Genomic DNA, 24,625 nt, shown 5'->3' on the forward strand with positions numbered 1-24,625 from the left:
TAAAAAGAATCTAGTGATGCCAAAGAAAATCCATTTATGTCTCAATTGTCTCAGGCTGATACAGGGCCGGCGGGAGTAACAGGGTTGCAGGGGCCCCTCTACGCTCTCCCCGACCCCACCCAGAAATAGTAAGTTGCTGGGCCTTGCTATTCAAACTGTAGGTCTCAGACTAGACCAGCCATATCGGCCTCACCTGGGAGCTTGTTACCTCAGGCCCCACCCCAGATCTACTGACCCAGAATCTGCATTTCACCAAGTTCTCCAGGCTCCACGTGCACACCAAAGTATGAGCAGGGCTGGCTGGGCCAGGACACAGGGAGAGATGAGGCCCACAGGAAGCATCTCAGGCTTGCCACAGACCCTACTCCCAGCATCATCCTCCAGCAGAAACCAGGGCCAGCCCCTGGGCTAACAGGACACCCCATTATTTCAAGAGTGCAACTCTCAGATTGTTCTTATATTGCCCCAGAATCCTCAAAGAGGGTAAAGGGAGAAGCTTGAGGCATGAAGGTAGGGGAGGCCACCAAACACTGGACAGTTTGAATAAAAGTCGCTAGGCCTTTCCAGATGTGTCTGTAAATTAGTTCTACTTTGCACCCGCTCTGTTTTCATTTTACTTTGATTTGATTTGATGTGTGTGTCTTGTTGCCTTGTTCATTCATATCACGTTTTTTCTGGATTGACTTCGTGAAGCAGACAAATTAAAACTTTCACAGACTATCCCCTACATGCCTCATTTCTCTTATTTCACATTTTTTTTCCCCAAACAAGCACTTGTATAAGGCAGTTGCCCAAATTAGATTATGAGTCTTTTCAAGGAAAAAGTTTGTGTTTCCTTATCTTTGTCATCCTAACAGTGCCCTACATTTAACGAACAACTGGTAATGAATGATTTCAATAGCAAAATGCAAATGGATGAATGAATAGATGGGAGCAGAACAAGGCAGAATGAATGAATGAATAAAACAGTAAGCAGAGTTCCCATTCTCCTGGCTTCGGCTGTAATAACCTGCTATGATTTCTCCTGCAGTTCGAGGTAGTCACATGACTCCTGAGCTTGGGGTGGCTGCAATCATGACAGAGAGTCGACACCCAGGCTGTCGAAATGTCGCTGTGTCCTGACATCCAGTAAGAATATGTGAGCCACGACCTGTACCGTGCAATCAATCAATTGCATTGGTCTGAAATTCTCAGGCGAGAGTCACCATCCAATAGGCTGTTACTGCAAAGACCCCATTCTCTTTCTTACACTTGGTTCTTGATTTACAATGCATATGCACGGGAAGAAACATATTATGAGAAGAAAGCAATAAGGAGTAGCATTTTTTCCCTCTTTCCCACAACACTTGCAACCACCAAAAAAATGAAAAACAAAAACAAAAACCAACAACAAGTAAAATTTTTTTTTTTAATTTTTTTTTTCAACGTTTATTTATTTTTGGGACAGAGAGAGACAGAGCATGAACGGGGGAGGGGCAGAGAGAGAGGGAGACACAGAATCGGAAACAGGCTCCAGGCTCTGAGCCATCAGCCCAGAGCCCGACGTGGGGCTCGAACTCCCGGACCGCGAGATCGTGACCTGGCTGAAGTCGGACGCTTAACCGACTGCGCCACCCAGGTGCCCCAAGTAAAATCTTAAAAATAGCCATCTCCTGGAAGTACTTTGCACAAACTCATGGCCAAAAAAAATAAAAAAGGTGTTTAAAAAGTGCTCTTTTGGGGCGCCTGGGTGGCGCAGTCGGTTAAGCGTCCGACTTCAGCCAGGTCACGATCTCACGGTCCGTGAGTTCGAGCCCCGCGTCGGGCTCTGGGCTGATGGCTCAGAGCCTGGAGCCTGTTTCTGATTCTGTGTCTCCCTCTCTCTCTGCCCCTCCCCCGTTCATGCTCTGTCTCTCTCTGTCCCAAAAATAAATAAACGTTGAAAAAAAAAAAAAAAATTTTAAAAAGTGCTCTTTTTTTGTAGCCATTTGCTGGCAGCACGTTATAATTCCAACAGTGATCACAGTAATGGCAGGGTCACAAAATTTAACTTGCATTTACATATAAAATCTTTATTTTGCCTATAACTATCCCACTCATCCTCCTGAACCCTGATCGCCGGATTACAAGAAAAACAAATTAGACTAATGTCCAATACAATCATTTAAGGCTCTTCAGTCTCTCCCCTGCCCTTGGCATCTGGATACACGTGCCTGAATACATGCATACATGGGCCTGGGTCGCTCAGTTGGTTGTGTCCAACTCTTGATTTCAGCTCAGGTCTCGACCGCGCGGTTCATGAGATCAAGCCCCGTATTGGGCTCTGCGCTGATGTTTGGGATTCTCTCTCTCTCTCTCCCTCTCTTCCTATCTCTCCCCCACCCGCATGTGCGTGTCATCTGAATACATACATACATACATACATACATAAACAAACAAACTAAAAAAAATAAAGGCTTTTCAGGAAATAGCCTTCAATGTGTTACAACTACGGGATCATTGAGATATTCTCCCATCTCCCCAGAGTTTCTCCTTAAAGTAGTGTCTGGTCTATAAGGCAAGAGGTAAGGGAAGGCCCAAGTGCTCTAGGAAACCCAGGAAAGAATTGGGGTCCTCTGAAGCGATGTCATCATCTCCCTCCAGTCTCCATGTTGCAGAGGCGGAGGTGCATCTCTCAAATCCTGCTTCAAAACACAACTCTGCCCTGGTGTCAGAGATCAGCTGAGAGCCTCCAACAATTAGCTCCTTCAGAGTCTGCCTCAACTTTCAAGCTGGCGTCTTGCGGTTCTTGGGTGGCTTCGACCAATGTCTGAGCAAGGGACTGTTACGATAACCTAGCCATGGTCTTCTTGTGGTGGCCTCCTGCCAGTGCGAGAGCAAGAACGTATAGGGTGCTGGCCAATCCTGCCCATGCAGGACTAAGCTAACAGACAAGGCTTGCTCTGGAGTGTCTCACTGGACCAGCAGTGACTTCCATGTCTATATCTCATCCTGTTTCTGCCCTGTTGGAGGAGGTAGTTGAGAGGTCAAGTGTACTCAGCGATCAGAGGCTCCTCCTTCCCTCCCCTGCCCTTAGGATGTATGCTTTTCCCACAGTTGCCTCAGTGGGAGCTGTTCCCAGGACATGACCTTGAGAGCAGAAGGTGTTATTGAGACCATCCAGAGTGAATGTGACTGAACCGAGTCAAGGCCTCTATAGAATCCTTTACGATTCTGGCAGGCAGATGCAGGGACCTACTCATCTTGCAACTGCCCAGGACAAGCCTCGGATGTAAGTTTCCTTGCTTATCAAACCTACCATCTGCCAGTCTGGAGTGACCAGCCTCTTCCTTCAGTCTCTCCTTGCCCTCCATGTACCGAGATCAGTTTCAGATTTTACCCAGGAAGCTCTCAAGAGTGCAGACCAATGCTTCCTTTTACTTTAAGACATAGCACCCAAGAAACATTTTGCACCCCTGCTTCCATCTCAGGGTCTGCTTTCTGGAACACTCTACTGGCATTGTGGGATGATGTCACTTGTCCAACCGAAAGCCATTTGCCCTGCTGGTTTTCCAGGCTGGTCTAACTCACAGTGTGATCTCTCTAAGTTTGTCAGAAATTAATAAATGGCCCTGGTACATTCCGTCTCATCTCAGCTCCTTTGGGACACATTCCTCTGTCTGTCGTGTCCTTCATGGCCTTGGGCCTGGCAGTCCAATAAATTCTTAGGGGAAAAGCTCTAATTAGCCTGGCTGGGATCACATGCCTGTCCCTGAGCCATCACAAAAACAAGAGGATGGGGTACCATGATTGATCAAACTCCACATGGCTTTGTGGTTGCAAGTGGGGAGGTGCCACAGTTACTAGGCCCAACACATATACAGGATATGTGGAGAAACAGTCCCCAAAGCAACGTGAGGGGTGTGACCAGAGGAAAGAGGAAGTGGAATGCTGAGCATTCAAAAGCCGAAAAATACATAGTTTTTCACTACTGTTCCCTGTTCCCTGTGCTCAAGAGATTCAGTATTTTATCACAGAGTTACTCATAAACAGATAATTATGACAGCAGGCGGCAGGTACTGTTGAAGGAATAGTCACCACAAAGGAGAAAAAGACTAACTCTGGGAGGATGGTGAAGGCAGAGTGTACAGGGAGGAACATAAAATAAAGCAATATCTGAAAAGCTTTCACAAAGTTGCATCTCAAAGATTGAGCAAAAGCTTGACCGAAAGACAAGACGGAGGGCCGTCCAGATGGAAGGAATGGTATCTGACAGGTCGCCGAGGTATGAAACATCACGGTGGAACATCCTTCCTCCCCTGAAATCCCTATTGGAGCATCTCCATGGAGCTATGTGGTTTCTGAATAGACTATACACCACACATCTCCCGCCCTAATGCACCCCTCGTTCCCAAATACTCGCAGGTTACGGCAAATAAGAAGAAACTGTGAAATTACGAAATCAAGCTGATCTGCTGGCTTACCTCTCTCTTTGCAGCTATGTTTCTTTAATTTTATAGTCACAGCTTCATCCATAGGATGCAGGTTACTATTTCAGCCAGGTAAAGGGGAGAGAATCATTGAATCATTCCATATGAAGAAAGAAGGGAGAGGGCATAGTAGGTGATAGCAGCAATCATTCAACTTATTAAGATTTTGAATATGGAGAATAAATTATCAGTATACTTATGTATATTTACATATGGATACTTGTAAGACTAACATAATGGGGAGTGCATCCCATGCGTCTATTCATTATGTGAACAATGCCTTTTTAATGAACATATATTATGTACATGTATATAATATGTATTCACATACATTATCACATATATATCATATATCACAAATATTTACACATATCCTATTAAAAAGGCATTTTTCGCATAAGGAGGATAGACTCCAAAGAAAATATTTTCTATGGTACTAAATTCTGTGCTTCAAGGCTTCCAGTTATATAATACTGCCTGAGTATATCTGAACATTTATATTTTTTTAAATTAAACCTTTAGATTAGCTCTCACTGGAAATGAGTAGAAATGCAGAACGCAGAATTAGAAACTCTTCTTCATTTTTGTGTACCTGTAACTTTCCTTTAATAACGAGTCTTATCAGAACCAAATCTCAAGCTCAATAAATAAAAAGCACAGATCGTGCTTGCTTCCTCTAAAACTTTGGAAAGGCTGCAAACCCACCACAGAGGCTCAGATTGGCACCTCCACCTTCTTATTTTCATTTTCTTAAAGATGCAGAAAGCCTGGAGTTTAAAGCACAAAATTGCTTCCCCCAGTCTCATGAATTTTGGAGCACCTCGAGCACCGTGCCGATTTCACACTGCAGAAGCGTTCAGTGCCGTAACCCTGACTCTCCTGCTGCCATAGCAACCTGTTGGTTCAGACTGAATTGAGACTGTGGGATTATCACTAAGGGAGAGAGGAAATGGGCTTCTGCCTTATTTATTTTTTAGTCAGTTCACTGCACAGTGCCTATGAATGGAAAGACCGGGAAGGAATGATTCTGTTGCTTCTTTTAAAATCTATATTACATTTTAAAACGTTGTGTTTGTTAGATATTCATGTAAAGTCTATAGCGGTTAATTTATCATTGCATCATCGGAATGCAGAGAACAAATAAAAGGAAAATGAAAGTCTTTATCATCTCTTTGAAAATTCATTCTAAAAAAAAAAAAAAGATGGGATTTGGGGCAGTGTGTAGAAAGGACAATCATATGAAATTGGAACTTGATATCATCAGTTTTCCCTGAACATTAGCATGGATTGGGATTTTAAGCTTAAAATAAACCTGAAGTGTTGGTTTATGCCACCTACAGACTTCTGAACATTTCAATTCCCGTGAAATGGCCCCAGTTAAATTGGAACCCATGACAGATGGAATCAGAATTTGTTGCTTCATCACAAAGCACTTTCCTAAAATAGCTGCAGCATGGGACATAATCCTGTTTGTAAATGGAGGGAAAGTGCTTTCACAACATGGTCTATTTTTGTAGAAATACATTACGCACATCCCTTATATCCCTCTTTCTACATAATGTCTGATACTAGGTTGCAACAATGCAAACAGTTAATAATAGTTGTTGATTAATTGATTGGGAAGTTCTGCCTTATATCTAGAAACTATTTTGTTCTGGGCACTGTAAACCGCTTTACCGATTTTCACACATTTTACCGATAAATCCTTGCAATAGCCCTAAAGGTAAGCATAATCCCTACCTCAGATCCAGGTAGATTAAGTACCCGGCCAAATAAAAGAGCAAAGCCAGAATTTTCTTCAGTTTTGTTTTGTGTATTATCCTGAAAGCCTCTTCCAAGAAAATGTTCCAATGCATTAGGTAGGTCAGAGGACTTTCTAGAATTGAAAGTTGAATGGTGTTTAAGCTTGGAATTGATACACCAGTCAACATTAGAAAAGCTAGAGTATTGTGTGGCGGTCCAAACTCACCCTGTAATACATGTGTGAAAACTTAGTTGTTTAACATAGCAAGCTCTTGAGTGTCTCTAGATGTCAGGGTTAGAAAAATGTCAGCTAAAAAGGGATGCCCATGTGGGAATCTAGGATTGGGCTCAACCTCAATTTAGGCCAAATGTTAAATAAGATCCTCTTTAAAGCATAACCCGTGGCAGCATTCTGAGATTTCAGATGTGCTGAAAACATCGAGGTCAAAGAGTCCCCTCAGATGACCATGTGGGATTCACAGCAGACAACTCACGTCACTCCTTTCTATTAAGTGAGGTGCGGGGTACAGGAACACCTGGGGAGACTTCATAAAGCACAAGACAACAAAGAAGAAAGTGTGCTTAATAACATCTGCTCATGTATCCACCACGTGTCTGCTGAGTAGTTCACTGGAAAGAGCCAGGGGTTGGGCATTGTAGAGGATATTGAGAGGATATTCAGAGCAGTTTCCTAACTTCAGAGCTTACAATTCAACAGATGAGGCAGACAGGTCAACATGACTAACCGTGGCTATGTGGCCAACAAAAGAAATAAACATTGCAGTGAAGGTAAGAGAAAATCACCGTGAGAACCGAGGAAGAGGAGTAATCAGTAAACTCTTAATGGAGGCGGCATCATGTCCATTAAACCTTGAAGAAGGACTACGATATTGGAAGTCCATCAGACTGAGGAAGCAAAAGCATCAAGATATAAATATGTACTGGAGTAACAGGAAGAAGCAAGGGGCTATTCCATCATTATGTCTTAAGCACAGATTCTGTAGCCCATTCTTCATCCAGTCCTTCCACCCCACCACCCACTCTTTCCCAGTGATGTCCAGAAGTCACATCAGTGATAATGATTAAAGAGAGGACTTCAAGGGGGAAAAAAAGAGTCTGACAAAAGGACAAACCTCAAAAGTATCGACAATGCATTTTTTACTTGAAAATGTGCTGAGAACAGTAGACAGAGTGGACATAGGCATATGTAAATGATATGAAAATTAACTATAAATACACATGTGGGTTTAGCCATCCAGAAAAACTTGCCGAAGATTGTTTCAATAAACCCTCTAGAAGGCAGATACTGTCTGAACACTTGCAGACAAATTGCCATCTTTGTTCCCAATCGAAAGGCTTCAGCTCTCCAGGAAAACTCCACTGGCTTTTCAATCCCTGGTTCTTCTCAACCTTCAGAAGTTCCCTGAGCAAAACCCATGGGGCATCCTAGCCTTCCAACCATCAAGAAATAATAGTCACAGCATAAATACCATTAGCTGTGGTAGCTATGCATTCATGCTGGCATAGCTCAGGCCAGCGTGTGACTAATCTCCATAGCATTTCTAATAACAGTAATCTTTCTCTTCTATGGGGTACAATAACTATAATTTTCACCTATATTGATAAAAATACCAAAATAGCTATAATTTCGTAGTGCTGGAAAACCACGCCATCTTAGAGGATTGCCTAATCATGGCATAGGCCCTTCTGATAATGCTTAAGTTAGAAAAAAAAACTGGACCCACTTGTCACAAGCTGACAACTTCTATCCATCCCTTCCTAAGTCACAAAGGTAACTGAGCTTCCAGACCCCTGCTCTGTTCCCTTCAGGCAAAGGTGAAAGGCTTGGTAGAGGAGGATATTGAAATCTGGATCAGGAATTTTATTTCATGAATTTCATTCTATAAACATTTTAAATGGGCCTTGAATCTGTATTGATGCAATAGAATTGCGGTTTCTCTATTCTTTCAACAAGGATTTACCCTGTTTTACTGTTCAAGACTTTTGGCCCACATTCCCAAATCATTAATTGCATCGATAACTAGTTTTTCTGCACTTCCTGTGTTCCAGTTACGAATCTAGGGAGCTAGAGGTGCAAGAATGGATAAACAAACAATAGCTGCCCTCAAGGAGATCACCTTCTAGTGGTGGAGGAGTGGGCAGTATGTAAGATAACACTGTAATTAAGAATGCTAGCTGTAGGGGCGCCTGGGTGGCGCAGTCGGGTAAGCGTCCGACTTCAGCCAGGTCACGATCTCGCGGTCCGGGAGTTCGAGCCCCACGTCAGGCTCTGGGCTGATGGCTCAGAGCCTGGAGCCTGTTTCCGATTCTGTGTCTCCCTCTCTCTCTGCCCCTCCCCCGTTCATGCTCTGTCTCTCTCTGTCCCAAAAATAAATAAACGTTGAAGAAAAAAAATTTAAAAAAAAAAAAAAAAAAAAAAGAATGCTAGCTGTAGTGAGTGGTAAAGAGAAAGGGTCAAGCAAGGAATGGAGACAGGAAAAGCGTGTAGGAGTTGACATTTGAGGAAGAGTGGCATTGAGAAGTCAATATTGGCACAACAGACTTGAAAAAGGTAAGGGAGAAACTTAGGCAGATATTTAGGGGAAATAGCACTTCTGAAAGAGGAAACAGTAAATGCAAAAGTCTTGGGGGGGGAGGGCGCGTATGCTTGGCCTATTCAAGGAACTGTGAAGAGGCCGGTGCAGGTGGAAAGGAGGGCATAATAGCGAGAGTACTAGGAAATGGGTTCAGAGCCAGACCATATAGATGCCTGTAGATCATCGCAGTAACTTTGGCTCTCACTCTTGAGTATCGTCTGATCTGGATTATAATTGGCTCCTGTTGGTTGCTGTATTTAGATTGCAGCGAAAGGAGTGTGGAAGCAGGGAAAACCAATAGGAGGATATTCCAATAACCCAGGTGAGAGACGATCACGGTTTGCAGCATGTTGGTAATAGTGGAGGTGGTAAGAAGACAAGAGTGGATATGTTTTGAAGTTGAGACAACAGGATTGGATGCCAGTTCATGAATGACTTATAAGATAAAGAGAAGAGTCAAGGACTAAACCATGGGTTTTGGTATGAAGTCAGACAGAAAAGTCTGTGAAAGGAGCTGGAAATTTGTCAAGGAGTGGGAAACCAGGTCCCAGTTACATATAAGATACCTATTGGACATCCAATGCGGATGTCGTCTAGACAGTTGAACTAATGAGTGTGGAGTTCAGGGTAACATAACGGGCTGGACATACTGTACCTAAGGAATGAGTGCAGACAGAAAAGAGAAGGGTTCCAAGGTCTGATGGCTGGGTCTCCAATGTTCGGAGGGTGAAGAGATTAAAAAAGGGACAGTCAAGGATGAGAGAAAGAGTAACCAAGGAAGTAGAAGGAGAGCCACGCATGCACAGTGGCCTGGACACCAAGAAAAGAAGGTGTTTAACAGTGCCGAATGCTGCTAGAACAAGTTAGATAAGGACTTGGAATTGATCGACATACTTGGCAACATGAAAGTCATTGCTGATCTCAACAGGAGCCATTTCTGCGGAGAAGTTGGGGCAAAACCCTAGCTGAAAGGAGTTTGAGATGTGAGAAGAGAATTTGGCTAAGGGCACACAACTCTTGAAAGCGTTTTTCTGTAAAGCGAAGAACAGACATGAAGCAGCAGGTGTAAGGGAACGCGGGGTCAGGAGAGGTTTTTGTCTGCTTCTTTATTTGTTTTGTTGGCTTTGCAGATGAAAGAAATTGCGATCTATTTGTATGCTGATGAAGATCATTCAGTAGAGAGGACAAAGGGGATGCACAAAAAAGGGGAGAATTTCTGAAGCCAGTTTCTCAAGTAAGCAAGAGGGCAGAATTGAGCGCACAAATGGAAAGGTTAATAAAGACTTAGTTGCCCACAAGAACAGGAAAGCAGGGAATGTATCGCCACAGAGGGAGGCAGGTGGTAAAAATGGAGTCTGTAGACCTCTTCAGATGGCTTCATTTTCCTCAGTGAAACAGGAAACTAGATAATCATGTGCATCCGGAGTGTGGAGAAAGGGTTGAATATTTTTGGACAGAGGGAAAGTATGAAATTATTGTCTAAGAGGAAAGAGCCCGGGTACGTTCGAATTCCAGCACGGCGTTGTGGACCATTTAAGGGCAGTAGGCATGAATTTAAAGTGAAATCAGTCAGCGTGGTTGTGTGTCTTTCTCTTGTTGTGTTCAGTTGTGGGCAAGAAGGTAAGAGCTGGTAAAGGATTGGACTTAACTAGAATTCCTGGACTAACAAAGAAATTACAATGAAACGTGAGGGACCGGAGGCAGGTAAGAATGATTTCAGAAGTATAATGATGAGCCACGAAAATTAAGATTGGCAAAGTGGGTGGTGGTGAAGAAGAAAAGGGATGGGAGAGTGCGGAAAGATGGGAGGATCCACGGATAACATTTCTTGGGTGGTGTGGGCGGTTATGGGAACTAAGCTACTACAGGAAGTGCGCTGGAAATATAGAAGGTCGTTGTTAGAGTGAAATTTTTAGGATTTAGATTTAAGGTAGGTCACAGTTATTGGTAAGAAAAAGACAAGTAAACAGCTGATGGGGGATGGTGCCTGGAAAGGGCTGGAAAGATCATCTTCAGGGATATTGAAATTGACAAGTATTATGAAGGAGCAGGGCTGAACAGAGGGAAGTGAGCAGGAGTTACTGTCTTTGATGAGTGAGGGGAAATGACACAGAGCACCTGATGAACCCAAAAGCAGGAAGTAAGGAGTGGGTCCTTAGTGGGTTGTCTGGGTGGCTCAGTCGGTCAAGCGTCCGACTTCTGCTCAGGTCATGATCTCTGTGGTTCACAAGTTTGAGCCCCGCGTCGGGCTCTGTGCTGACAGCTCAGAACCTGGAGCCTGCTTCGGATTCTGGGTCTCCCTCTCTCTCTGCCCCTCCCCTGCTCTCTCTCTCTCTCTCTCTCTCTCTCTCTCAAAAATAAATAAACATTAAAATTTTCTTTTTCAAAGTACCAAATCAATATGTGGTACACCTTGACTTTAAACAATGCTATCTGTCAAATATATTTCATTTTTTAAAAGGCCATTATTCTGGCTATTCTGGATGTCCCCACATTTTAGCATGACCTTTACTGGGGTTTTGTGACCCTCTCTTTAATTCATGTTTTTAATACATCTCGTTTGAATTGGTTTTACGTTCACTTGCATCTAAGATTATTTTCACTAATAATATACACCCCCCTCAAAAAAAAGTTGAAAAATAAATGCTCCATAAGCAACAAAAAGGAACAAGGAAGGGTTTCAGGGACAGTGGCAACTTCAAAGGAGGGGTAAGCTTCCTTTAGAGCAAGGACGCAAAGAGAATACTCAGAGAAGAGGTTGAGGATGCAGGGGATTTTGCTGATGACTCACCTTGAGTATCAAACAACATAATAGGGGCTTAGTTGGTTAAGCCTCCAACTCCTGATTTTGGTCCAAGTCATGATCTCATTGGTTTGTGAGTTCAAGCCCCCATCGGGCTCTGTGCTGACAGTGTGGAGCCTGCTTGGGATCTCCTGTCTCCCTCTCTTTCTGCCCCTCCCCTGCTCAGACTTTTTCTCTCTCTCAAAAATAAATTTAAAAAAAAAAGGACATAATAAAAAATGTTGTAGAATATGGAAAAGAGTAGGAACTGGAATCCAAAAAAGGTGATATACAAGGTATAGTGGGGTTTGAGCGTGGGAAATGAGGAATGGCTTGGAAGTTTTGTCATAAAAGGCACAGTCACATTAGTCCTGATTGTCCCCAAGGTGGGGTAGGGTGGAGCGACCTTGAGTGCTAAGGTTGGTAGTGGGGATCTTGGCAAGAGCATAGAGATTGCTAAGCTCCTATCTGACTCCTGAGGGAGATATGGACTTCTATCAGGGGTGCAGTCTTAGTGCCCAGGCAGTTTTTTTCCTCCTTGCGGTGGGAGCCTGCAGAGGGCATCTCTTTGGAGGGTTCAAGCTACTCCCTGACTTCTGCGGAAGGAAGCTTCTAGGCAGGGAAAGGGGTTGTGTTACTCTAATTCCAACTGATTTGTCATTTACATCCTTAAATGGTACTTAGAGCTTTCTTTCTTATGCTAGTGAGCAATGTACTAAAGCACTTATGAAAAAAAAAACTTTGGATCAGAAATTAGTCGGATGACTCAGTAGCTGGGGATACGATGGTGCTGCAAAAAGGCAGAGATGCTTGCTGGCTGGTGTTGGAGAGAAGTCAGGCAAAGACTAGACATCCCAAATTCAAGTAGCTCCCCAATGGCCACTCCTGATGCCTGCAACGTCATCCTTAGAGAATCATGGAATTTCAAGTCTGAGACTTTAAGAAAGAAGTACCACGTTGTAGCAAAAATGAGTACAGGGTTTGACATCCCCCCTGATTTGTGTATAAATCCCGGCCGGGAGACTCATCAGCTGTTATCATCTCAGTTAACTTGGGCTCAATTCCTAACCTCTGGGTAGAATGTCCAAACATCACAGTGAGGGCATTTCTGTTGGGTGGAGACATGTGCCAAGTTCTCATTCCTGCTTAAGCCTGGCCTGGGAATAGTCACAGGGTTGATTTAGGATGCTAAGAGTGGCTTGTTGCATGGAACAAGAAGTTGAGGAAAATATACAAAGGGCAGAAGATATATGTGGACATCCGCCAAGCATGACGTATAGACTGTACCTAGACCTTAAACTACCCAAATATCCTGGATCTCCCCATAATACTGTCTGCTAAGCTTGTAACTCTCTATTTTGAAAGATGTGGGGTAGAGAATTGAGTACTAATTAATTATTAATTAGAAACACTGTAGAGACAATTTACCACAAAGGTCTCTTCCACTTAACGGATTCCAGAATTACACAAATATGTGTGATCATTAGAAAAGAGTCTGGGGGGCACCTGGATGGCCTCAGTCAGTTAGGCATCTGACTCCAGATTTTGGCTCAGGTCACAATCACACAGTCATGATATTGAACCCCGCATGAAGCCTGCTTAAGAGTCTTTCTCCTTCTCCCTCTGCCTCTCTGTCTCTCAATTCTCTCTCTCTCTCGAAGAAGAAGAAGAAGAAGAAGAAGAAGAAGAAGAAGAAAAGGAAAAGAAAACAGAAAAAAGGAAGGGAAAGGAAAGGGAAGGGGAGGGGAGGGGAGAGGAGGAGAGGAGAGGAGAGGAGAGGAGAGGAAAGAAAGGAAAGGAAAGGAAAGGAAAGGAAAGGAAAGGAAGGAAGGAAAGGAAAGGAAAGGAAAGGAAAGGAAAGGAAAGGAAAGGAAAGGAAAGGAAAGGAAAGGAAAGGAAAGGAAAGGAAAGGAAAGGACGTCTGGACAAAATTGTAAAGAAAAACCTACATTCTGTGTTTTCCCTAAGGTATACAGGCCTCCTCATTGCCTTCTGACCATTCAAGGGTTGCCTCCCCTCCCTACACCTGGCGCGCGCGCGCGCGCACACACACACACACACACACACACACACACACACACACACACCACGACCACCACAAGTGCCCTCACTTGGAAATAACTGATACTAGATCCTCATGAGCCTCTCACCATCCCGCCTCCAAAGTCCCAACTCAGCTGATAGGGCACTTCCCACAGAGGCAAAGTAGTGAAGTGGTGAAGAAACCAGGCTTTGGTAACTCATAAAACCAAGTGTCTTTGGGAAAGTTATTTAACCTTTCTGAGTTTTGCCTTCCCCGATGTAAAAAGAAGGATAATAAGAGACCCTTGACAACGTTACAGTACAGACTAAATGAGGTCAAGTGTTTGGGGCCTGGTGCATTATAAACATTCAGTAAATAGTAATTACTTATTTCCTTGTTTCTTTTACAACTATGACTATTTTGTGGCCGTATATATTTTCTTGCGGTTGCTGTTTTTGCTATTGTTGTTGATTCCCGTTGATCTGTTAGCAGGCTGAATGCTGATATCACTCTCCCAACGTGATACACATTGTAACAAGTAGACACTGCCTAGCCCACTCAGGATTTTCTCAAGAACCAGCGGCAAACGAGAGGGCAGCTGATGTTTTCCACTGTTCCTGTGCCCATTCACTTACCTGACAGTCCGGGGGTCCTTTAGCCCTTCTCAAATCATACAAAAGAGGCATCAGCCTTGTCTTCTGAGGACCAGAGTGGTTTGGAAATAGGTAAGTTGCTTCCAAGTCTGTAGTTATTTCTGATTGGCCTGAACACGGTGTGTTTGCTTGTTTGTTTGTGTTTGTTTTTCAATACTGGTTATGGGTCTGGAAGACTTAAGTGTATTTATTTATTTATAAATCAGGGGTACAAGGTATAACTATGACAATAAAAGGCTTATTCCATAAGTCATATATATGAGAAAAGCCATAGGCAAGCAGTAAGCTCTGGGCTGTTGGAGGATTTGCATTCTATAAGCATGCAGCATAATAATACATTTCCTCTTATTTCTTACCTGGGTTGGCAGTGGAAGGTAAGGAATTTCTCTTTGTGCTCCATAGTCGCTGTCTCTGGCTTTCCAGAATGAATAGTCCACAGTTGTCGAGAAATAACATTTATTAATCAACAATAAAACACACAATAGAAAAGGCCTTATGAATAAAACTATATATTTATAATGCTTTATTTTTTTGATCCAATACTTCACAAAACACTACAGACAGTAACAAAATAATTCAATAATTATTAAAAACTTTCCAGAGAATTATAGGATACTCTTTATAATATGTGAGCATCAACAAGGCCACAGCCATTAAATACACTATTAAACACTATCACACATATCTTTCTTGATTAAGGGATATGATTAATTTTTATCCAGAAGTCATAACATTGACACATATCCATACACAAGAGAACAACTCAGAATAAGTGAAGCAGATACCCCAGTGAAATGGAATCATCTGCCTTTATATCATTTAAAGATATTACAGTGTTAACAGGATAGAAGTCAACACACTAAAGAGAAATGTTGGGGTTTTCTTGGGGTTCGAGGAAGAAAGTAGGGCAATTGATGAAAACTCTTACATATTTTCCATTGCTCTCTTAGCAATATGCTCCCTTCCCTTTTCTACCTTTTCTTGGTTGAGGTATTCCAGCACTTTCATTAACAGATCTTCATCCAAGTACTGTCTGTTTGGGGTATCATCATTCTTTGGGGGCCCCACAGGGAGCCTTTTGCTTACCGATGCCAGTCTTTCAGTCTCCTGAGAGCTACCTTGATTCAACTGCTCTTTGATGGCCTGCTCAATTTGGTCCTCTTCCTGTTGGTTATCTTCAGGGGAGACTTGACTTGGAACTCGCTTCACCTGGTTTGAATTCATGATCTCAGGGTATTTCACTAGCATCCTGGCCAAGTACTCTCCTAATTCTTGATCCTTGTCACTCAGGTTTTCATATGCCATTTGTCGATTCTCAACATCTGGCATCCACGCACCTTTGGGAAGCTGGTTCGCTCCAGATCTTCCAGGACCGTAGGGGAGCCTGGGCAGAACTTTCTCTCGGTTATACTGACTGGAAACATATGGAGGCCTTTGGTTTGCTGCATTTTCCATCCCTAAAAGACTTAAAATGTCCTCAACAGTTAGCCCCTCTGGTAGGGCCTGTGCCACAGCACGACCGGGTGTTTTGGAATAACCATTCTTGGAGAGCATTTTGTTTGGGAAAGCATCTGGACGGTCTCCGTCAACCTCTGAGATGTCATCTAGGTCAACAGGAAGTTCCACCTCCTGCTCGGGTTCCACCGATCCATTTGGCTTCTCTCCAGTTTTGAGCATGTCAATTAAGTCTTCAGGGGGTATCTGTAAATTCCTTGAGATTTCAATCAGCTGATAAATAGACTGAGAATCAAGTGGTTTCTCAAAAAACCTGGTTGCTCTTTCCCCGCCTTGCCCATTCTGTGCCCTCCCACTGCCTGCAGCATTCACTAACCTTCTCAGATAGGCAATTACTTTGGAGACATCATCTGAGAGTTGGTCTTTACTCTCTTTCCGGAGATCTTCATCCTCGAGGCCCAGCTGCCCTGAACGCTTCATTTCTTCATTGATTTGATCATTTTTTTCTATATTCTCCTTGCTGTCTCTTACGTCTTCCTGGGTTTGGCTCTCTATTTTTTCTTCTACTGGGTTCCAATCTTCTCCTCCAACCACATCTTCGTAGGCAATGTTATTGGCCTTGTAGGTACCGTCTTCATCATCTGTATAAAGTTTTTGCTCCTCATCAACTCTCTCACGCTTCTGGTTGTTTGGTCCTGTCAGTTTCCCTAGCTCTTGGAACACAGATTCTAGTGTGGCAAGACTTTGAGGAGTATATTGTTCCTCCACTATTTCATTTGTGCGCTTAAAGGGGTTATCCCTGGAATTCTCTTCATACATAGGAGGGAATCGCATGTGCTTAAGCTTCCTCTCTGGCCATTGTTGAGTCTCGTAATCATCAGGCATGTCCATTGGAAAGTTCTTTTCTGAATTCAAAGCATAGGGCTTTTCTTTTGGTGCAGACTGAGGCTCATTTTCGGCCTGTCTCAAAGCTTCAAGTATTATCCTCATCCACTCATCTTCACTCAGAGAATCCCTTGTACTTTCTGGCAAGCGACTTTCATCACCATTTTCTTTCTTCTGAAGAGGAACAGAGATACCTTGATAGGGATTGTAGTCTGGGCTGTTTTCTTCTTTGTGAGCTTGTTGTCGGAGTTTTTCTATGTATTCCAAAGCTCTGATCATTTCAGGACTGGGAAACTTTTGGGCATTCTCCAGTCTGAGGTCTGGTTCCTTCTGAAGCAGCTGGTTTCGCTGAAATGAAGCTGCTTCATCTCCAGAGATGAGGAAAATTAAAGGGATCAGAGACAGAGCTGCTCCAAGCCGGTGAGTCTTAGTTTCTGCCATGTTTGAAAGATGTCCCTAAAGCATAGAAAATATGAATTAACACAAATGGAAAACTAGAAGTCACTCTAGCAAAAGCGGTAACAGACCATTGAGGGAAAACACATGGCAGAGATTGTTTCACATTAAACTTAGGATGACTCTTTTTAAAAGCCATACATATTTCCTATACAACCCCTCACAAGCTAACTGCAGGAATCCAGTGAAATTGTTACCCAACTACATCAATTTTGCACGGCATTCACTTGGTTAAAATAATAACAAAAAGACTGATATGAGGTTTTGTTTTTTAATTTGCAAAACATGTAGTTTGTTTTTTTTTAAAGTATGCATTGTCTTTAAAGTATGCATTAATAATGCATTAAAGTATGTTTTTAAAGTATGCATTAATAAAAACATTTCCAAGGTGACTTTTAATTCTCTTGTATAGCATTCCTACCAAAATCATTGGCCAAAAAAATTAGTTGCCTTAATTTAAAACATGATGTATGTATGTACACATGTACACATGTACACACACACACACACACACACAAACGCACACACACACACACTGAATGATTTCCTTAAGGTTGTATCAAGAAACCATGTGGGTTAGTTCTTGAACTGTCCATCTAATTTTGTTGTAGAAACACCACAGCAGTGACATTATATATGATGAAGTAATACAGCATCTTAACATCAATCATACTGAATTTCCTTATGGATGAATCCTATTTACATATATTTTTCAGAAATAACTTGTTCTTACACTGACACTAAACCCAACTGTCAATTTTAAAAGTTCTATACCTTAATAATCTCCAGAATATGGATCTTCTCTGGTCCCAGCTAGCAGGCTAACCTAGTGAAGTTTCTTCCTGTGTAAACACACTAAGAAAGTAAACTTTTAAAATGCCTGTGTTCCATATGTCTTCTAATAATTTTGTTCATGACTGTCTTGCAAAATGCAATCATGGTTATATTTTTCATCAGCCTTTAAGAATACATAGTAAATAATAACAGATGCTTCAGAGAGAACATAAGTTTTCTTAACCAGTCTATTTCTGAATTTGTGAGTGTTCAGATTCAGCTTGACTTATGTCTGTGTCTATTTTGGTGTGGACCTGTGAAATCTTAAATGACTCATACTGTTAGAAAATCTTAAAATAACCACTATGTAACTCCCCATTTAGATAAACACAGACAATATGTTGAATTCTTCCTACTTAAAAATCTTCATTCATTTTTTTTCTCCAATGCTTCATAATCTCACATATGAATTAGCAAGGGGATTATTTTTTACATGTTTTACATTAACATTGCTAACATTGAAAAACTATTTTAATATTTGCAATTTTGTTGCAGATAAATGTAAGGAAAGATCACATGTTTGTTCATGATATCTTACTTGCATCATGATTTTGTGATATATAAGCTAAGTTTTATGGGCACAATTTTCTGTTAGCTTAGACATCAATTGTAGAAAATATCATTTTTCACTAGAGCATTTTGGTTTTTAAGTAATACTTTCAGTTTTTAGACCTACCAATGGTTGTAGTTAGAGAAATTTCTTTAGCATAAATGCATATTTATTCAAATGTTTCCCATTAATCAGACTACTTAATTTACTGAAAGAAAAAAACCTTTAAAGGCATGTCAGAGAAAACTCTTCAAATGTTTACTATGAATTAATGTTTCCTATAAGAAACTATAACATTTAAAGAAGTGTAAATCCTTAGATTTAAATAAAAGTACATTCTAATTTCTTCTTTATATTATTTCAGGATTAATTTAGCTTTGATGATCTATTTCCAACATTGGCATTTGAAATAGTAGTTTTAAGAATCTTAATGAACTTATTTTCTTTGAAACCAGTATCCTGAAGTATTCTTAACATATGAGTTATGTGCTTGTCTTTGAAATCATTATCTCGGAGATGGGCTTTGCTGTGGAATTGGGGAAGAATACATCATGCAGTTATTTAAACCACAGCCTAACACATGCTATTCTTTGGTCATTTATAAGGTTCAGTTCGGATGACATAGTTATTGCCTTTGAGTAAGACTCGAGGGATTTCCTTCCCAGGTAGCAGTTCTTCTACATACTAAAGATGGTTTCGACAGCTCTAATATCCTATGTACAATTTGAACTAAAGCTTCGTAAGCTAAAATGTCTTTTCTATTGAAATCAGACTGGAGCATTGACAAATACAGATGGATATATCTAATTTGAGCAATTCTACTAATTAGGACAGAGAAAAAAGAAACACTAGTCCCATTAAAAATTTACAGTAAAATATTGTACCACCTCTTTCATTCAAACATAATAAAAATATCTTACACAGTTATGAATGTTTTCCTCATGGAAATTCGAAATTATCATCTCTCTATAATTCGTGGTCACATCCAACCTATACCCCAAGATAATATTGCACCCTGAATAAAAGGAAAAGCCTGTACTCAGGATAATTCTAATTTTACTCTCCTGGGACTAAAACTGGGGAATAACAATGTAAGCCCTTTCAGAGAGTATCAATTCAGAAAATAATTTTAGACAATTTATTCATTGTGAGCTCTTGTAAGGTAAATGTCAAAGAAAATAAGAAAAACGAGTTCCAAAATTGGTTGCCTCTATGACTAATGTGTTTAACAGCCCTTGAATGATTGGAAAACTACTGCTAAGAATATTAAACATATAAATTATATCTCTGGCTTTGTATCTAGTTCTTAAGAGAACAAACAATACATTAAGGAAAGAAACAAAATATCAGGCTTAGTTAACTTTACATTAATATGGGTATTGACACTAAAATCCTTAACTTTTTCACACTTCTTACATATGGTTATCTAAATAGCATAATGGTTATAAATATCCAACAGCAAATGGTATACATCATAGATTCAATTCTATATGTAAATATAGATTTATCTATATATAAATATATGTCCTTGTATTGGTTGAAGAGCAGCAGGTTGCTATTCAGTTATTCTAGAGATAAAAGGTTGCCAAAAGGTCTTTTTATTCTCAGCTAGGATTTAAGGAAAGAACACGCAGTTTAGAACTTTCCAGTAAATCGAAGGAAAAGCAGCCTTACCCCTTTTTTATATGGCAGAGAAGGTCCACAGCATGTCCTTCCCAGTCCGCCTGGTGAGCTGCTCGGGCCGTTTCAGCACCCGGACAGCTCCTCGGCTTATAGGGAGCCGCCGCGCCTGACTCCGCACTGCCACACTGACGTCACCCGGCTCAGCCACAAACCGGAGCACAGGCGAGTTTTTTCAAAGAACCCGAGAGAAAATAATCACTTTATATATTTAAGGGGGGAAAAATGCTGCATGCTTACGCCACCTGTCTTTTTGTGGCAAAAATTGCAGTTTTCTTTTCTTCTTTCATCAAAATTTTTGAGACTGGCTCTGCACAATTTCCCTTAGAAAGAACGAAATCTGTCAGACGGCTAATTGAAACGTAATCTCATCTATGTTCTAATATCTTATGATAAGTGTTTCCTGTTGCTGTTGTTTTTGTCGTTATTTTAAAGTTTTACACACAAGGACTTTTTTTCTTCATTGCCCACAAGGAAATTACATTACCTAAAATGGAAGGCACATTATTATAATGAAAAGTCTTATTTTGTATCTCGACCACAAGCAGCATTATTTTTAAATTCACATTTATTTAAATAAAAAAGAAAGTTTCCTTTTTCTTTTTCTTTTCTTTTTCTTTTTTTTTTTCTTTTATTTTTGGTTTCTGTTTGAGAGTAAACTTTAAAGTTCTAATGAGTTGGAATTTTGTTTTAGAGCTTCAATATAGTTTTGAAGTGGGTAGTCATAAGATTGCAGGTCTAGTACCCAATAATTTTCCATGAATCTGTCATTATCTTTTACAATACCTGTCTCAAAAAGGGAAGCTCAGAAGTTGAGTGTTAATGAAAAAACTTTCATTAAGTGAAAAACGGATTCTTTTACTGTTAGAGAAAAATGTGATACATATGTAATGGGAATTCATTTGCAATTGAAAGCAAGTTGAGCTATAAATATTTTTTCCTTTTCTATGGAATCAGATGAATTGAATACCTTCCATACACATGACTAATCCAGGGAATAATATACCAGTTAACTCCCAACCTCTCGTATTTGTAATTCATGACCATTGCTCTGCTTTGCCAGATAATATGATTATATATTTTAATAATTTATAAAAGTCTAAATTTTTAACTATTTTATTAAAGATGTGAGTTTTTAAAAACTGTATGTTTTGAAATATACTTTAAGTATGAAAAAAAATCTTGCCATATAAGAGATGCCTTTATAGCTCTGTTCAATGAATAATCAGCCACTGATTTATCCATTCAATAATTTGTAAAGCCTATTAAGTGCCAGATACATAGATGAATTATATACATGTGTTAGCTTTTATATGATACCATATATATATATATACACACACACATATATATATGATAGCTTTTTATCACATCATATATATGGCCATATATATATATATACATACATATATATATATATATATATATATATATATGCTTTTGAGGATTCTTTAGTCTATTTAGTCTAGTGGGGATGACAGACAAACAGATTATTTTGATATAAATTGGAAAGCACTAAGAAAGAGGTTAGCCAGCGGTGTTTGGGAAGCACTGTGGACAGCCGTGTCATTCCTTCTAGAAATTCAAGGGAAAAACTCATGGGTAAGAAACCTCCTGGGAAAAGAAGACTTTACTAAGATATTTCATTATCAGGTTTTATTAAAGTGATTTCTAACTATGTTAGATAAACCACAGAACTCTTGAAATCCTCAAGGAGACAGGAATCGTTTAAAATATTAGGAAAAAAAACCTTGGGAAAAATAACCCTTGATTTTCCTTCCTTGCTCTCCTATTGAAAATATTTGATTTTTCTAAATGACCAGAAGCACTATCATCTGTGGATTGACATGGAAGTCATACAGCTCAGATGGGAATCTTACGGCCAATTCATCCAATAGTTTTATGCTTCATAATGAGTTTTTAGAGCAAGGTCAAGTGCTAGGTTTAAGAGAAAGGGTTGAAAATCCCATTTCTCCACTACCGTCTCAATGATATCAGCTCTTTTGCTGATGTTTGTGTTAGCTTTACACATAAAAACATTTTCTTTAACCTTGACAAATACTTAAGCCACTCTGAGTTTGGCCTAATTTGCTTTCCAGTAGCTCTGCGTGGCCAGCTGAACTAATCATTATCAATATTTCCCCAGAAAATTCTGCAAGCTTACTCTTAAAGGGTTGAATTAGTTCAACATATGTCTCAACAGCTCCCAAGGAAGTCACTCTTGACCAGGCTAGTACATAAATATGGAATTGGTAAATATCTTTTGGTAAGGACCGGAAACTAAGATCCCAAAGTCAATCTCTTTCCTGAGGTTAATCACCCAATATCCATATAAACCTTCATTCAAAAACTCCAAGTAGAATTGAGATGTCAGAAGGCAGCTGCTGGGATGGACTGGCTTCATCAGCTACAGGTGTGGGTAGAGTAATGAGCCATATGTGGGTAACTGAATTCCTGCCTCTCTATGATACTATGATAAATACATATCATGTATAGAGTTCCAGGATGTTCCAAGCACTGTACTTGGAATTCTACAACCTGATTTGATGCTCATGACAACTGTGAAAGATAGTTGTTTTTATCTCCATTTTGCAGATGATGAAACTGAAATTCAGAAATAAATAAGCTGGCCACTGTTTCCTCATTCATAACTGGTAGAGGTGTGATTTGAACCTAGTTCTTTCCAAAGGCATTTCCATAATAAAGACTATGATTTAGGCACTCTGCCAGGTTATCAGGATAGAGAAATGAATATGGCAGGAATCCAACCCTTAAAGATCCAAGTCTAGAATGTAGTCACTTTGACAAAAGTCCTTAGGGGTTGTCCCAATTGCTTTTTGTGGTCACTGTCCAGATGGCCTAGGCCCAGACTCCCATCTGGGGAAGCAAAAATAGAAAACAAGAGTCAACATTAGATCACTTCATTGATGTTATGTGGCATATTATAATGTCTTTTAAACAAGAGAGTAGTTATTGAATTTGGAAAATTCTATGCACCAGCAGGCTGTGTTCTATAGATTTTTCAATCTTTCGATTTTTTAATATTTAACATATCTCTAGAAAACATTAAATTTTTTGCCAGTAGTTTTTGTTCTAAAGGAAACTATTTGCTCAAATAGAGATCTATTTGAAGAAGTTAAAAGGTAATGTGTAGAGAGAAAGCAGTGTTGCTGTTGATGTGAAGTCTTTTAGAGCATGTACAATATATTACAGATAACCGATAAATCTTTCTATTACTAAGCCTGAGATAAAAATCATTTTAAAGGTTCCTTACAAAATTTTAATCTTCTGTTAGGTCCAAATTGCCAACTATCATTGCCTCCGAGAAACAAAGCTTTATATCTGGACCATTTTCAAAATAATTATGTACCATGTATGGTAATAGTTCTCACTAAATTAGCTTGCATCCTTACAATGTGCTGTGAAGATAAAGCCAATCATTCACAATTCAAATCTAAGTAATCAGAATGGGCTAATTTGTTTTTATGATCAGATTTTCTTAAATCTTACCCATTTCATTCTTTGTTACTCAATTTCATATTTCATTTAGACCAGACTTTGATTTTGTCATTTGTACAAGCACTCTTAGTTATCCCTCAATTCGAAACGTATCTCTCCTCCACTCCATTACACTTCCCTTTTTGTTTCAATTTGTATGAAAGCAACTAAGATAGAGAAGCCAATGTGTCTTCTGTCTCCTCTTTGTGTCATCTCCTTCTCCCCCATCTCTTAATTCCCTCATTGTTCTCTCCCTTGGAAGATAAGACTCCTGGCGGAGTCCCGTCTGAAAGTCTGGGCTGTTTCTCATTGCTCATTCCTCACATGTCTGCCTCCCTTCTCTTCTGTTTACTCCTCCTTCTTTATACTCCTGTTTACGCTTTGCCTCCCTGGTTCCAAAATTTATTTAAGCTTCTTCCTCTTAGTTATAGTATACTTTCTTTATTAATAAATGTTCCTGTCATAAGATGAATTTAAAAAAAAAAAAGCTCACTATAAAAGAAGAATGAAATGTTTTTCTACTTCCCTTGCAAAGGCAGAGCCTGCCAAATTGCTTTCAGAGAACATATAAATCATAAACTGGGTGTGCTTAATACTGTAACTATCTAGTTTCTCAGACAAAATTCACTAGTTCTGGGAGGCAGGAGCTCAGTTTTCTACCACTGTACCCTCACACTGACCCCATTGCCTTAGACTGAATGGCTGGCCCAAATGATGCTGTCTTGAATTGAGTTAAGATGTCCTCATTCCTACTATCAAAGCTCCATTTTGGAAAGTTTTCATCCTCTCAGAGTGTGGTTAGGCAAATGAACTGCCTCATTCATGTGAGCTCCAGGCACTGCTAACAAATTATGCTGATTTTTTTTTTTTTAAGGAGATTTTCTTTCACTATATTTTTCTACTGTTTCCCTTATTTTGTAAAACATTTTCCTGGTATTTGAGTTAAAATTTGAAATTGCACGTCAGAAAAATGAGCCATTTATAATTCTAGTATTTGTTTATTCTTTGTTTTGGGGGGTGG

General features: G+C 40.2%; 1 protein-coding gene across 1 annotated transcript; it reads right to left on the reverse strand.

The window, feature by feature from the left end:
* Positions 1–14,754: 14,754 nt before the first annotated feature.
* On the reverse strand, positions 14,755–20,232 carry SCG2 (secretogranin II). The gene is made up of 2 exons (XM_045481455.1): positions 20,101–20,232; positions 14,755–17,042 (listed from the first exon to the last, which is right to left on the reverse strand). The coding sequence occupies exon 2, from the start codon at positions 17,025–17,027 to the stop codon at positions 15,171–15,173; it is 1,857 nt and encodes a 618-aa protein (XP_045337411.1). The 5' UTR covers positions 17,028–17,042; positions 20,101–20,232; the 3' UTR covers positions 14,755–15,170.
* Positions 20,233–24,625: the final 4,393 nt, after the last annotated feature.

The sequence above is a fragment of the Leopardus geoffroyi genome, chromosome C1 (assembly GCF_018350155.1).
Source record: "Leopardus geoffroyi isolate Oge1 chromosome C1, O.geoffroyi_Oge1_pat1.0, whole genome shotgun sequence".
Lineage (NCBI taxonomy): Eukaryota > Metazoa > Chordata > Mammalia > Carnivora > Felidae > Leopardus > Leopardus geoffroyi.